The sequence below is a fragment of the Leuresthes tenuis genome, unplaced genomic scaffold (assembly GCF_036924035.1).
Source record: "Leuresthes tenuis unplaced genomic scaffold, fLeuTen1.0.hap1 SCAF_21, whole genome shotgun sequence".
Taxonomy (NCBI): Eukaryota; Metazoa; Chordata; class Actinopteri; order Atheriniformes; family Atherinopsidae; genus Leuresthes; species Leuresthes tenuis.
In genome coordinates this window covers 3,999,056-4,014,185 of record NW_027325375.1, presented here as the reverse complement: position 1 = coordinate 4,014,185, position 15,130 = coordinate 3,999,056, and the positions used below count along the sequence as shown (strand labels likewise).

At 37.1% G+C, this 15,130-nt stretch overlaps 1 protein-coding gene across 1 annotated transcript in view; it reads right to left on the bottom strand.

Annotated features, from left to right (window-relative positions):
* LOC140280076 (gamma-aminobutyric acid receptor subunit beta-2-like) overlaps positions 1 to 15,130 on the bottom strand; it is a 71,093-nt gene that overhangs the window by 5,759 nt on the left and 50,204 nt on the right. The window contains exons 6-8 of the mRNA XM_072375340.1: positions 6,370 to 6,507; positions 3,251 to 3,403; positions 1,294 to 1,538 (exon numbers count right to left, since the gene is read on the bottom strand). Of these exons, the coding sequence (XP_072231441.1) occupies positions 1,294 to 1,538; positions 3,251 to 3,403; positions 6,370 to 6,507 (536 nt within the window). The remainder of the gene's footprint in view (positions 1 to 1,293; positions 1,539 to 3,250; positions 3,404 to 6,369; positions 6,508 to 15,130) is intronic.

Below are 15,130 nucleotides of genomic sequence, written 5' to 3'. Positions count from 1 at the left end.
TTTCTTCAAATCAATGAGCGGCACAATGGCAACTGGCTTTGGTTCCAGTACCCAGTGTGACTCTGTTAGTGCAGAAATGAGTACAGTTAAAATATTTCCATTAACAGATGACTATCCCTGCAGATGGTCAGGTCCTATCAAAGTTGCTTTTGGAATTTGGTAAGGACTCTAACTTGGATATGCTAAATCATCAACTTTATTCTTCTTTAACTATTCCTTTGTAGTTTAACTTGTCTGTATAGTGTCATTGGTTTGCCCCATAACCCACTTCATGTTGAGATTCAGTTTATTACAGATGTCCTATTTATGGATGTCCTAGATAGTACCTCCACCGTGTTTCACAGATGGCTTAAAGTTTAGCTTTCTTCAAGCGTAACACTTGATTCATTTGAATCAAACGGTTCTAAATTTAGCCAAGAAATATTTCTCTGACAGCTATATATTTGGACATACATTTTTTGCTAACTGCAGACAGGCAGAGATATTCTTTTTCAAAATAAATGCCTGTTTAACATTCTCTTTGATGATAGACGCATAATCATTTACATTAACTGGTGTAAAAGAGATCATTAGTTGTTTAGCAGATACCCTGCACTCTTTTTTGACCTCAATAGGCATTCTGAATCACAGGAATCTTTTAATAATTTTAAGATGAGGCTCCTCCCTTTACTTGTGACTTTACCCTGGGAACTGTGGCCAATTGTGGTTCATAGAAGTCATTTCATAAACTCTGTTTCAGCTCCTAATGCAGAGCACGAGCTATCATCTTTGTTGTTCAAATGATCCTGGGGAGGGGTATGAATGACCTGACTGTGGATGGGTCAGAGCTTATTAGTGGTAGTTTTCTAACTTTGTTGTCTGATTTGTCAAATTTAGTTTCATGGTTTTTTAAAATGTCATTCTCACATGAACTACTAATCGTTAAGGTTCACATTGTTTTTCCACTCACATAAGGGTAGGCTAAACCTAAGAACATTGCTTTGTCCCTGAATAATCCCAGTAAATGAACATACTACAGTAGGTTTGTCTCATTTTTCAGCACTAGTGGCCTTTCTTTGAAAGTTTCCTGACAGGAAAGTAGAGAAGAGAGAGAGGGGGAGGACATGCAGCAGAGGGCCCCAAGCTGAGACTCCAACCAGGGACAGCTGCTTCACTTTCAGCTTTAACTGATATGAAATTCACGACACCCTGTTTATAATTGCACTTTTTTACAGCATTCCAACTGTTTTGGAAGTGGGATTGTACATGTGCAGATTTTTTGTGCAGTGACAAACTAATCTAATAAAATATTACCTTGTTTGGATCCATTCTCATCTTTTCATTGTTGGCTATAGCTATCTTCTCTGCTGCCTTTTTCTGACGCTGAGGACCCCGGCCAAAGAAGATGTAGTTTACCAGCGCATACTCCAGCAGAGCCAAGAAGACAAAGACGAAGCAGCCCATGAGGTACATATCTATGGCCTTGACATATGGGATTTTGGGGAGGGTTTCTCTCAGGTGGGTGTTAATGGTTGTCATGGTGAGCACCGTTGTGATACCTAGTAAAGAAATACCAGTTTATGATAAACAGAAAATTGAAGATAATAATACACAATTTAAACATATTTGGGATGTTTTCAAAATTACATGGGAGAAGTTAATATTACATAATGTTAAACTAATAAAAGACCAAGTGCAAACTTGCTTTTCATTTTGCCTTTTTTCTTTAAATAAATAGCAAAGCCGTACATGCTGCTCTAGTCTGACTGTGAAAAATCCTGCAGACACAAAGACAAGTTTGTGATCAGCTGGATTAAGCAGCATCGTCATCAGGATAAATGCAAAATGCAACACAAATTACAAATTATATTGTAATTCTAAATTATATAATTATAAAAAATGCTTAGCAAGACGAGGTCATATAAAATTAGAGTTTAACAAATCTATAGCAAAGGTTGATGTCAGATTGACTGTACATGTGCCATGCTCGCCCTTGCTAGTCACAATTTCATTTGATATTTTTGTCCCCTTTCAAGAAGTCATGGATTTTAGATGTAGGGTGCCTCCAGTAATGAATTGATGATGTTTTCCAGGCTGGGATCCTAAATGGCATGAGAAGCCTGATTCTGAAGCTTAAAATATTTTCCATTCATGATTAGATAATTACGTTTAGAGCTCCCAAAGCATCCCCTCAAATCCTCTCGCACGCACCTGTGCATTCTACTTTTTAAAAAAACTTTATTTCAGGCGATTTCTATTAAGATTGCCAGTGAACAATTGCTTAATTGTTTCACTGTACTGCTATTCAAATATTGTCAGGTAACCGCTGCTAAAACTAGAATGAAGGCAATTTTCTCATGCAGTTTCTGCGAGAGCTTAGCAATACCAACAAAGGATTTCTGAATAAGCAACCGTGTACGTCAGCCATTACAGGCCATTTTAATACCTTGAAACCAGGTCAGAATAAAGTGGTTTCTAAATCTGATGTTGAAAGGGGTGTGATCAAACATTTTCCAACACTGTTGACCAGCCTCTATTATGGAACATAACCTTTTCCTTTTTTTCTTTGTCCATTCCATCCCACGCTTGCCTTCCCCTTAGATTCACTAAATGCAGCTCAGTCGTCAATCAGTGAAATTGCCTTGTCGACTAAACCGACGGATGGGTAGAGAAATAGATGAAGCTAGGTGGATGGAGTTGAGTAGAAAGAAGACAGCAAGCCTCTGATAAACACAGAGAAGCTCAATACAAGCGTCAGTCAGTTTTGGATAATGATAAGAATAACGTGAGGGGGAAGGGGGTTTGGGAGAGTGAAGGTGGCTTATATAAAATCTCAGAGGCTTCAGAGTCAAACTAGGTCAAACCAGGTAATCTATTATAGTATGCATATAAACTAAACATTTGGTGGATTTTAATCCAGCTACCACCAAGTTATTGCAAAAGATGTACAAATATTGTGTAGGATTAATCTTTCATAAAAGACCATGTCAGGAACTCTTGTTCACTACTATACTAATGTACTTATAAAGATAGGAATAAAAATCACACGATGGTTAGAAAATAAACATCTAAGATAAGAAGTTGAGGCTTCTGGATTCATAACATTTGGCATGCTCTTTACAGCACCTGTACAGCATCTGAGCTGGTGGATATTTCAGCAAAGGTTTCATCTCTTCACCTTTGTATTAAATAAAAAACACAGATTGAGTAAGCTTTCTCCAGACTAACATTCTTACCTTTTCTCAGGATATTTATTGGTGTATGTGCTCACCTAGAGCCACTCTGGCAGCAGAGGCATCATAGTTGATCCAGAAGGAGACCCAGGAGAGAATGGTGATGAGGATAGAAGGCATGTATGTCTGCAGGATGAAGTATCCAATGTTTCTCTTTAGCTTAAAACTCAGGGACAGACGAGGATAAGAGCCTGTGGAGAGGAGGAGAGGGGAGAAGAAAAAAGGATTTACTGTTAAGTTTAAAATTTCCATATACTTTGTCATATATGTCAGGCGTGAAGGACATTGCATTATTACGTTGGAATAATGCTGTTTCAGAAACAGCTGTGACTTACAATGCACTAGTTGGGATGTGTGCATATGTCAGAAGATGTCTATTCTGATCAGCCAATATTTGGTAGGCAACAAACACCTACTTGATTAAAGTCAGAAAATGTCTTTGTTTTTAGTTAAAAGCTGACGGTAACATGTGCACAGGACAAGAGCAAAGGTTTCTGAAGTGGAAGTAATACACTCTTTATAGCAAATCATAACCTTAGGATTAGAATGTATAGCAAAAAGAAATTAAATTTTCACCACAATTGGGCAATAACTTTTTTTTTCAATGGCTAAACTAATTATCTGTACTGGATTTATATCAATTTATATTGTGGATCAATTTGATCATGGATCATTAACCCTCAAGCTTTTGTTTAAAAGAGAACCAATTGGTTGGGTAATTAAGAGACAATAACTTTCTTTTATTATCCTGTTTAACATACTGTATACAGCTATTTTAACCCATGTTAGATATGTGACTTGGGGAATGACAATATTGCATGTCCACAATGAAGACTGAAAAATCTCTACTATCATGAAATGAGGTTCAGACTTTCAAGGATACATCTTGACTTTGGTGACATGGAGACTTTTTCGTATCCAGTCATTTTTGTTCTAGTGCCACCTTTATGTTAAAATACTTTTTTTCTTGGGCTGTATTCACTTGTTTGCTGTATTCAGTACTTAAATATATATTGATGAGACTATTTTCTATTGCTGGTTAAAATTTATTTGAAACATTTTATACACTATATTGTGCACTGCAAAAGAAAGAAAGTTTTCGAAGCTTTACACTACATGGTAGAAACAGACCATCATGCATTGTACCCTGCAGCCAGAAGTTGACTAACGTTAACTAATCAGATCAGATCAGATCAGATCAGATCAGAAGCATTTATTGTCAATCAAGCATTACAACATTACATTGCACGCAGATTGAAATGGCGTTTATCCAACTCCAGTACAGGAGTTAGAACGGTCGCAGCCATCGAGGGTGCCACCAACTATTGCTGGCTGGTGCAAAAAATTATTTTCTTACCTGCTGAAAATGTCTGGTGAGCAAACGATGCTCTTCTCAGCCACTTCATCTCAACCATGAAGTGGTTGGTCTGTTGTAATCCCAGAGAAGCAGACAATGGCAACTTATTTGTAATATATATGGAACAACCATATTTGAGGTTTATGCTGTTCAGTCTAAACAGTAAAGGTAAGTTGTTTTTTTAATTGCTTTCTGTGGGTAATGTTAGTTACTATTTACACATAGATGATTAGTCACAGCTGCTGTTAATACTTGTGTAAATGGATATGATAACCAAAATAAAAATAAAACAAAAATAAGAAACAAAAATAATAACAAAACTATATATATCATAGCTTTCTGGAAGTGTTATGGAGGGTGATGTCAGTTACAATGTGTTCTCAGCCAAAAAAACTATTTTGTGCTATCCTCTTCTACCAGCTTTTGTTATGCAGCATGTAACTGTTGATATATTTTCTAAGCCCTCTTGAAGTCGTGTCTAAAATGTTTTGGCAGCGGTTTGCTCCCTTGAGTTCATCATTGTGACCATATGATGAATGAGTGAGTGAATGAGTGGGCCATTCAAAGTGCTGAAAAAATTGCCAAAAAGTAAAAAAAAAAAAGTATTGGGCAAAAAAACACGACTTATGTTGACTTGGACCAAAAATGACTTTGGGGAATTTCTTATATTTTTTTCTAGTGTGCAACAATTTTCACAACAGTTATTTGGGGCTGGCTCTAAAAGTTAGTCAGGGCTCAGACCCCACGCTAAACTGCCCAATTTAACAGCAAAAAAAAAAAGATCAAGTTTACAGCCTTGCAAAAAAAAAAGTTTGGAGATGGGGAATTTTTTTATATACCTCACCAATTTACCACAAGGAGGTCAAATATGCTGTAATAGGCAGTTATGCTGAAAATGTAGAGGTGAGGAAGACTCCTAATAAAGCACAACCAATCCAACAGGTAAATTCTGGAATGTCATCACTGTGATTTGCTGTACTGGATAGCCTGGATAACATGGGTCACCGGGGTGTTCACTAAATTATTTTTCTACAAAATAAGGTAATAGCTTGGGTAGACAGTAACAGGACCACACTTCATGAATATTTTTTTTTCATAAGCACAACAATGGCATTGTGTATCCTTGGAGTGAAACATGACTCTTGCATTGGATAAATGGCAATACCCTTGCGCTGATGTTTGCATTTTTGAGTGACCCCATGATTGCTCAGTCAATATAGAAGTAAACAGCCCATTTAAAGGGACTCTCCCATCTACCATCTGTCTGAATAAGGTAATAATCATACTATTGGGACAAACTTGAGTAAACATACTTGCATTTTAATGTTATACAAGTACACAGACACTGGGCATTCGCCGGGAAGCGCTATGTTATTAATAGGATTGCATTGAATTTGTGACCCCGACAGACAAAACAAGGTCTCCTCAGTGAAGTCTCTGTATTTTTTTTTGTATTCATGTACTTTGTTATTCAGTAAAGTAGCTTACCTAGAGACTGTATCCAGAAGATTGTTCTGCTTGCAAATGCTTAGTTGCATGATAAATTTATGAATATGGAAATGCCAAAGAAATTAATATTTCATTGTATCAGACAGTGTTCTTCCTGCTTATTGCTATTAAATAAGTTATAGTTTTGTTTTAATTTTTTTTTTTCTCATAGGACAATGCCTCACCGAAGGCAAGTTTAATTACATGCATGACATCTCACATTTCTGGAAATGACCTTTTCATACTTAAGGTTGTATGCAGAAAATAGAAGTGGACTCTTTTATGATTTCTCAGCTTGTTCAGTAACATTACCTGTGGAGAAGACAACATTTTTGGAGATGAGCTTGTGATCCACAATGGAGAACTGAGGCAGTTCAATCTTATCCACCCCTGTCACAGCATTGTGTCCTCCTCGCCAGTAGAATTCAATGTCATCTGTGGTGTAACCGTCTAAGAGAGGGTACAAAGAACAAGAGTCACTGGGGATTATTAAAGGTCTACATGCGTTCATAATGATGTCCCATCTGGTTCTTATGCAGTTGTGCTAATTAATCACTTAGCATGATTAGGCTAGCATTTATCACCATTTCACATTATGTTGGCAGCAGACATAATAATTTGCTCTTTGGGTCACTGACAAAAAATATGTGAAAATCCACAAGGAATTAATGAATCCTTTATACTGTTGGCATGTTGTTTATGTATCGGCTACTTCAGTTGCTATGACTCGATTGTGGTAATGTCAGATCAATTTATTCCTACATTACTTCCTACATTACTTGCATATTGTATATGGTACAATGTACAATGTGGATTTGATCTGTTTTACAATCAACATTATCCACTTGTATGTTCTCAATGCTGCTTTAGCCTCCACTTCAATTAGTCCACCATGTCATAACCTTAGAGGAACTTCTGACATATACAGCATGATGAATTTAATTTACAAGCCTTTTTTTTTTTCATTCATATAGTTACAAATGTACAGTTGCCACGTGTAGTTATACTGGGCCACAGCTGATGGAAATGTAGTTCGAAACCATCTCAATATACAGGCATCATTGAGGAAAGTCCATACAGTTGTCTGGGTACTGAATTCTTAAATATAGAAGTTGTAACATCCTCTGTGATAGATGAGGGCTGGCCCTTATGTGGCTCAATATACATGAGACAACTTTACTATGTTTTGTCCCTTGAGCAACTAAAAGATTGATACTGGGAGCAAGCTTGATTAAATAACCAGGCTGTGCATCAATTTTCATATCTAAAACTCGATGAAATCTGCAAAGTGAAAAGAAGTGTATCCATTAATATTAATCTGAACCAAAACTACACTTTATTTTGCTTTCATTTTGGCCAAATCACATGAGACATGGACAGCAAAGTGGCAAATTGGCTGAAAAAAAAAAATTGAATTACATGGTTTTCCACAAGCATTGTTGGGGAAAGAAAAAAAAAAGTAGATTTTCACTAGACCATGAAAATTGGTTCCTGTATTAACCACTGCCTACTCTGGATCTTTTGTTTTGTCTGCTTACTTCAGGGTACAAGAGCAACAGCAAAAGACGAAGAAGAAGGTGAGGAGACAAAGAAAGACAAGAGAAAGCTGGATGTATAACACCTTTTAGAAAGATGGTCTCACCATTTTAAGTTTACCAAGCTAAAATTATGAACAAACTTGTGTTTGACTGCCTTCTTTCAAAGTTCGGAAATGATCTAGACTTCTTTGCATCATAGCAGAATCGTAGAATCATCATTATTATGATAATTACAGATGCACCGATTGAGAAATTCTGGGCTGATATCAACACGGATTATAAGGATTTAGCCAATAGCTGATAACAATTGTTTGTTTGTTTTTTTGCATTTATATGCCTGTAAGAAAGTAGATATAATAATACCTGTTTCAAAATACTTTAGTCTGTTAAAGCATTGCCAACTAGATGTCTTGTCAGTGTTTCGGTGTTTTTTGATTTGCCCATCTAAATAAAATGTGAAAGTAGGGCTAAGCTTACAATATGCTTTACTGGCTCAGGAAATCTACTAAATATTCTTTTCCTGCATAAAAGAAGAGATAAATCAGCTGAGTTTCTCTTTTAATATTCCATTATGATATCAGCATGAGGTGGATTATTTCAACAAGCATGAATTTTTTTCAGTACATCCACATGCAACATGATAATCATTTGTATTGGTTGCCTTGAGGATTTCTCTGGTGTATTGTACTGTTTATCTGAATGCATGCCTGGACATTTTTCCTTTTTTTCATAATTGTACGTGAGACAATACTTTCTCAACTGCTGAAAATGGGGAGATTTAGAGGCTCGAAATAAATGCTTGATATGTATGAGTATATAGAAGATGTTTATGAGGACAGCACCGTGCTGAATGTCATATGAAACTATGTTTGACAGAACAATTGATGGGAAACCCCTCAATGACTGCTGGATTGGTGCATGAAATATAAAATGTTATATTACACCCCTTCTACACTCAACCTACGATGTCTCCTCGTATACACATGTATGACCCATTAACTCTATACATTTGGTCAAGCACTCTTTTGAAGCTGTTTTCAACCTACTCACACGCCAACATTTTCTGTTCTTCTAGATAAAAATGTAATCGATGCTCACAGCTACTCTCTAAAATAGTGCTTTTCCAAAGCATCCAAGTACAGTTGGGAGAGTGTAATCCTCATTATTATCATCACAACCGCCATTCTCTTTAAATGAAACCTTAAAACGTGTAGAATGGCTACAATTATGACACTTTAAATTAATTCTCCAGTTCCAGTGAAAATTACGGATGATAACATCTTTTTTCCTTCTAAGGGCAAAAACGCAAACAAATTCTATTTGTTAATTTGGGATGAGGAGTTTGCATTTTCTCCCTGTGTATGTGTGGGTTCTCTCCAGGGACTCCCACTGTCCAAAAAAAGGCATGTTAGGTTAATTGGTGACTCTAAAATTTCCCTTAGGCGTGTGTGTGGTTGTTTGTCTTTATGTGGGCCTGTGATGGACTGGCTCCCTGTCCAGGGTGTACCTCTCACCTGATGACCGCTGGGATTAGGCTCCAGCCCCCCTGCGACCCGACAGACGGATTAAGCGTGTATAGAAAATGAATGGATGGAAGTTGGAAGTTGAAACAGAGCAGGAATTTTTTAGGAACAGATAGATATAACTTAATTTCTAAAATATTTTTACAAACTAAAGTTACAACTGAAGAACCCCACTACTTGAGATTCAAAATTCAAATTTGAGTTAATGAATTCAGTCACAGGTGATCTTCTGCAGAGTATGAACGCCTATTTTCAGGGCCAGTATTTTTTATAAATGATATTTCAAAAAGAGATATGTCTTTACATTCTTGACTCCAGAGAGTAATTCTAAAAAAATTTAAAAAGTCCTTCTGAAATGTTTATATCTAACAATATTCTCACAAAAGTCTTTATACACTACATTTCCAAAAGTATTCACTCACCCTTACAAATAATTTAATTCAGGTGTTCTAATCACCTCCATGACCACAAGTGTATAAATTCAAGCACCTAATGCAAACTGCTTCTACAAACATTTGTGAATGGGTCGCTCTCAGGAGCTCTGTGAATTCCAGGTACCATGACAGGATGCCACCTGTGCAACAAGTCCAGTCATGACATTTCCTTGCAACTAAATATTCCACAGTCAGCTGTCAGTGGTATTAAAACAAAGTGGAAGCGATTGGGAACGAGAGCAACTCAGCTATGAAGTGGTCGGCCACGAAAATGACAGCAGGGTCAGCGGATGCTGAGGCGCACAGTGCGCAGAAGCTGCCAACTTTCTGCAGAGTCGATCGCTACAGACCTCCAAACTTCACGTGGCCTTCAGATTAGCTCAAGAACAGTGCGTAGAGAGCTTCATGGAATGGGTTTCCATGGACGAGCAGCTGTATCCAAGCCACACATCACCATGTACAATGCAAAGCGTTGGATGCAGTCGTGTAAAGCACATCGCCACTGGACTCTAGAGCAGTGGAGACGTGTTCTCTGGAGTGGCAAATAAATCTTCTCCATCTGGCAATCTGAGGAGGAGTCTGGGTTTGGTGGTTGCCCAGAGAACGGTAGATGTCTGATTGCATTGTACCAAGTGTAAAGTTTGGTTGAGGGGGGATTATGGTGTGGGGTTGATTTGCAGGAGCTGGACTTAGTCCCTTAGTTCCAGTGAAAGGAACTCTGTGCACCAGTGCACAAAGCAAGGTCCATAAAGACAAGGATGAGCGAGTTTGGTGTGGAAGAACTTGACTGGCCTGACTTCAACCCAATAGAACACCTTTGGGATGAATTAGAGCAGAGCCAGGCCTTCTGTCCAACATCAGTGTCTGACCTCATAAATGCGCTTCTGGAATAATGGTCAGAATTCCCATAAACACACTCATAAACCTTGTGGAAAGCTTTCCCAGAAGAGTTGAAGCTGTTATAGCAGCAAAGGGTCAAACATCATATTAAACCCTATGGATTAAGAATGGTCACTTAAGTTCATGTGTGTGTAAATGCAGATGAGAGAATACTTTTGACAATATAGTGTATGTTTGAGTGTCTTCCCACTGGTTCCACTTATCGCAGCTTTGTCTACATTGCTCACTAAGACAGACTGCAATTTTCCATAATTTTGCTCTCATAATAACGTTAATGTGTTACAGGGTTTGACATAGATAGACTGCCCTAATTCCCACCCCTCATGAAATGAATGGCTAGAAAGAGAGGGATAAAACACAAAGAAAAGGATTGTTGTAGCTTAATCTAATTGCGTTGACATGGTGAGATAAGACATCCTAGTTGCATGCTGCAGCCTAGCGAACTTGCACACATTAGGTTTTCTTTTTTTCTTTACCCACGAAAATGGGTAGTAAAGTCACTATAATGCAATGCCATTTTTATACATTAAATCATGCCTCCTACTTTTCACTCCACAATCAAATGTAATGCATATTATTATTTGAATCCAATTTCTCTAAATAAACAGTTTTTTGTGTGGATTGTAAAATAAGCATCAGTTTCACCAAACAAACACATGCTTTTCAATACATCCCGTATGTAGAAAAAGTTAATCTATCTATGATGCACGGGTGCAACACTATGTATTTAACACTCGCACAAAGATTCCTCTTAGGGATTCTAAAACGTGTGAGAGTTGGCAGAATGCAATGAATGAAATTGTTCTTGATAACATCAGAGGAGATAGCAGTACAATACTAAAGCTATTTAACTGGGACTCTGGCATATCTCCCTGACCAAATCCGACTCCAGGCCTTTTTCATCGAGCTTATGAAAAAATGTCCCAGTTGATTTGCTTAAATGGGCAAAGAAGGATTTTGGATTGTGATAAAACACTGGCTTTGATATTGCTCTGGGAAAAATATAATCAGGGATAACAAAGCTTCTTTGTTTGATATAATCTTTGTTAAATTTTCTTTATACTTTCTAACACCACAAAAAATACCATATCTTAAATAAAACAAAGCAAAGCGCAGTTTCTAATGTGTAATAAACACTAATGTTGACAGATGACAGATGGCCATAAGCATTAACAACAACCAAGACACTCAAACTTGAAATGGAAATGAATGGCTTTTTACAATTGCTGAGGAAAAATACCTTTAAATCAAACAGTCCAAAAACTGATTAATATAAAATCCTTAGATTTTACAGTCACCACCTTAGATTAGTTCAGGAAGTCACCCAGGTGCCTATGGGAATGTAGTATTCAAAAATTATCAAAGTTTTATTGTCAGTGTTGTACCAACTGGGAATCCAACAATACAGTAAATTAAATGAGATGTGCTGTGTTTACAATACCTAGTTAGAGAAACCTCTCTCCTCCCACAGTTTACAGGATGAGATGCACGTAAGAGAGTACAAACACATATCTCACAACAATCCCTTGACAACTTCCTGCTCCTCACCATCCCTCATTAGCTAAGTAGGCTAGTCCACTCTTGGATATTTTTCCAATCAATTTTTAATGTCATAAAGCTCAAAGTGACTCTAATGTTGTTCCTGGTGTGTTCATTAAAGATGTCTTCAAAACATCTGCAGTACAGGGCAATCTGCAGCTGATTGCACGCCTGGACAGGGATGGAACATGTGAAGATAAGACAAATAAATAAGCCACGCAAGACTGAGCGTAGGAATCATTCACACCCTAGAGGATATCTGCAGTTTCTAAAAATGGGTTGAGCTGAGATGGCAACAGAAAGACAGAGTGGAGATGTGGTTCTGTCCATATGATGTGGATCGCTGGTTCAGAAAATATGACTATTACTTGGAAGAGATGCTGTAATGAAATGACAGTTTCATTGAGTCCATGGCAACTATGTGAGATATATCAATGGTGATATGCTTATCCCTCCCATTTTATTTTATTCAGAAATAAACAGGAATGTTTTTGTGTGATTTGGCATGGAAGGGTATGTTGGTGACTGCAGATCTCTATTCATTTGTCCTCAGCGTTCTCTCTCTGTGCCTTCCAAGCTGCTTCTTTTAAATTTTGCTAAGGATCCATTTAGAGTAACTTATATTCTAAGGCTTAACCAGCTAATCAAGGCAAAAAAGTTTCTGTGTAATATTTACTGTTTCACAGTTGAGTGAGCCAAATCGTATTATGATTTATTGAGAAGGTCCACAACTGCTATTCCTTGGAGGTCAGTGTTACATCTTTTACAAGAATCAGCTTCCTGTGAAGGCAGGGGCACACTGAACATCGTTAACTGAATTACTGTAAGACTGACCCAGAACATCAGGGGTTTAACCCTTTTAAATATTGCAGGAAATGCTGTTTCCTTGCACTTTGGTAAAATCTTGCCTGATCTACTCTGCTTGGTGAAGTGCTCCATTATGTACGTGCATCATGGAGACAAGACAAATGCGAGGTGACACAGCTTGAATCGTAAGGTGTTACACCCAGCCATTATCTACTGCAGCTGAATGTGAGCTTGTGGTAAGAAAATCGACTTAATCTCGTACTGTTCATTGTATTTCTTCGACTGCCTGTCTTTTTATTTATCAATAAATGGCCCAATGTATTCCTTCTTTTCTCTTCTTTTGTTTTTACAGACAATTTCCCATCTATATCCAATACCACTTTCAATGTGTGGTCACTTATTCCAAAAACACCTAATATTGACTCTCATAATTGAAACTTTGTGGCAAATATTGAGTTAGATTAAACTTTTAGAATTTTTCACCCTGTCCCTATTTTTCTTCTCATTCGGGTGTAATTTGCTTATAGACATAAATATTTGTGCAATCAGACCTGAAGAATAACAGGCAACAGAAAAACAGCTGCAAATTAATGACACTTGCCAATCATGTGTGGCAAATAATAGTGATTGTATTTGCAGTGTCTGACAACACAAATGGAAGGTGAGTTTTTGCAGCAAGAGGACAGACATGAGTTAGATGTGAGATAACCTGTCTGTGTAAAATTGTGGTAATATTACACAACAGGAGTTTTGAAAGCATGGCTTTCTAATAACTAACCCTGAGCTTTGTTTGTGCTCAACAAAATGTTGAGTGGAACTTTGCACAGCTTTCTAACACTGCCATTGAGGAACTGGGTCATGGCGAAGTTGTGGCTTATTGCACAACTAATGGATGAAAACACTCCTGTTCGTACTCTTGTAGCCCATTGTGTTTGCAGTGACAGCTTTGACCAAATAACTAATGCAGATAAAAGAGAGGAACAAATCAAATACCATAGAACCTTTTTCTGAAGGAAAGGTTCAAAGAGATGAGAAACAAGCTGCTGTCTGAATGGTGGAAATTAAACGGGTTTTCGCTATTTTCTCCCTTCTTTCTCATTTCCAATCATAGCAGTTCTTTGTCTGTATATTCTGGCTCTAACAAGTAGCAATGGCTATCAAAATCAAATGCCTGCTCTAAATTTGTTTTGAAAAACATCTACCAAAGTCGAAGTCTGATTGTTCTTGGTAGGACTCTTACTTTTTTGTACAATTTTTATGCAAAAGAGAGAAAGTGTAAGGAAGCTGAGACAGGCCACAAATGAAAAATGTCTTTTATTGTCATCATCTTAAGATCACAAGTTAATAATGTAATTTTCTTAAAACAACAGATATTTAGAATATGATGTCTTACCCAGAGAAATGAGAACAATTAATTTTTAAAACTAAACAAAGAAATATTTGTTTATTATCACTGCATTGTTGCTCACTTACAAGAACTTGTACGAACATGAGTGTGAGGATATGGTTGGTAGGAACTTTGTTCCAGGTAGTTCTGGCATTGCAAGGCCTTTTGGATGTGGAAAGAGAGATGGAAAAAAAAAACACTCTTCATAAACGCTGAACAGCCAGTCAGACTGAGCCCTCTCTCTCACTAACAAATATGACAATGATTCAGCATGGTGGGGATTACACACATTGACTCTTATCCAGGAAGCCCAAAGTAAGACTCTTACTCTCACTTGCTATTTCTGGATATGTTTAAATGTTAAAAATCTACTAGATTAGAGTTTTGAAAGGATAATGATTTATATATTCCTTAAAATAGATCCTCTACATAATAAATCGCCTTACTCTGGATTTGCAAGTTCCACCACGTGGAAAATACACAAATGTAGTGCAGCCACAAAATAAACTTTCCACTGAAAACCAATACTCTAAAAGCCATGCTGGACTTTAAGGAAACATACACTATTCGGGTCCATCAGAACAAATACAGTGATTACAGTTCTGTGTGTGTTGAGAAGATTTATTTTATATATTTCTTGCATCATATTTACTACATTAGTCATTCTTATACTTTATTATTTAATGCTCTCAAAACTCTAATTCCAAACTATAGGATGTCAAGCTTGCAAATCCAAACTTTTAGTCACATACTACAGGAAGGAAAAATCCTTGTTGCTTCACCTCTATCAGTTCATGATGATCAAGTTCTGGTGTGATGCGAGACAGAAAATAATTTGAAAAAGATAAAGTGAGAATTAAATTAAACAACCACAGATGGCAATTGGTTGAAAGACAAAGACTCAATGCTGACTGTGAACTAAAATATTTAAACAATTTTCTCCAG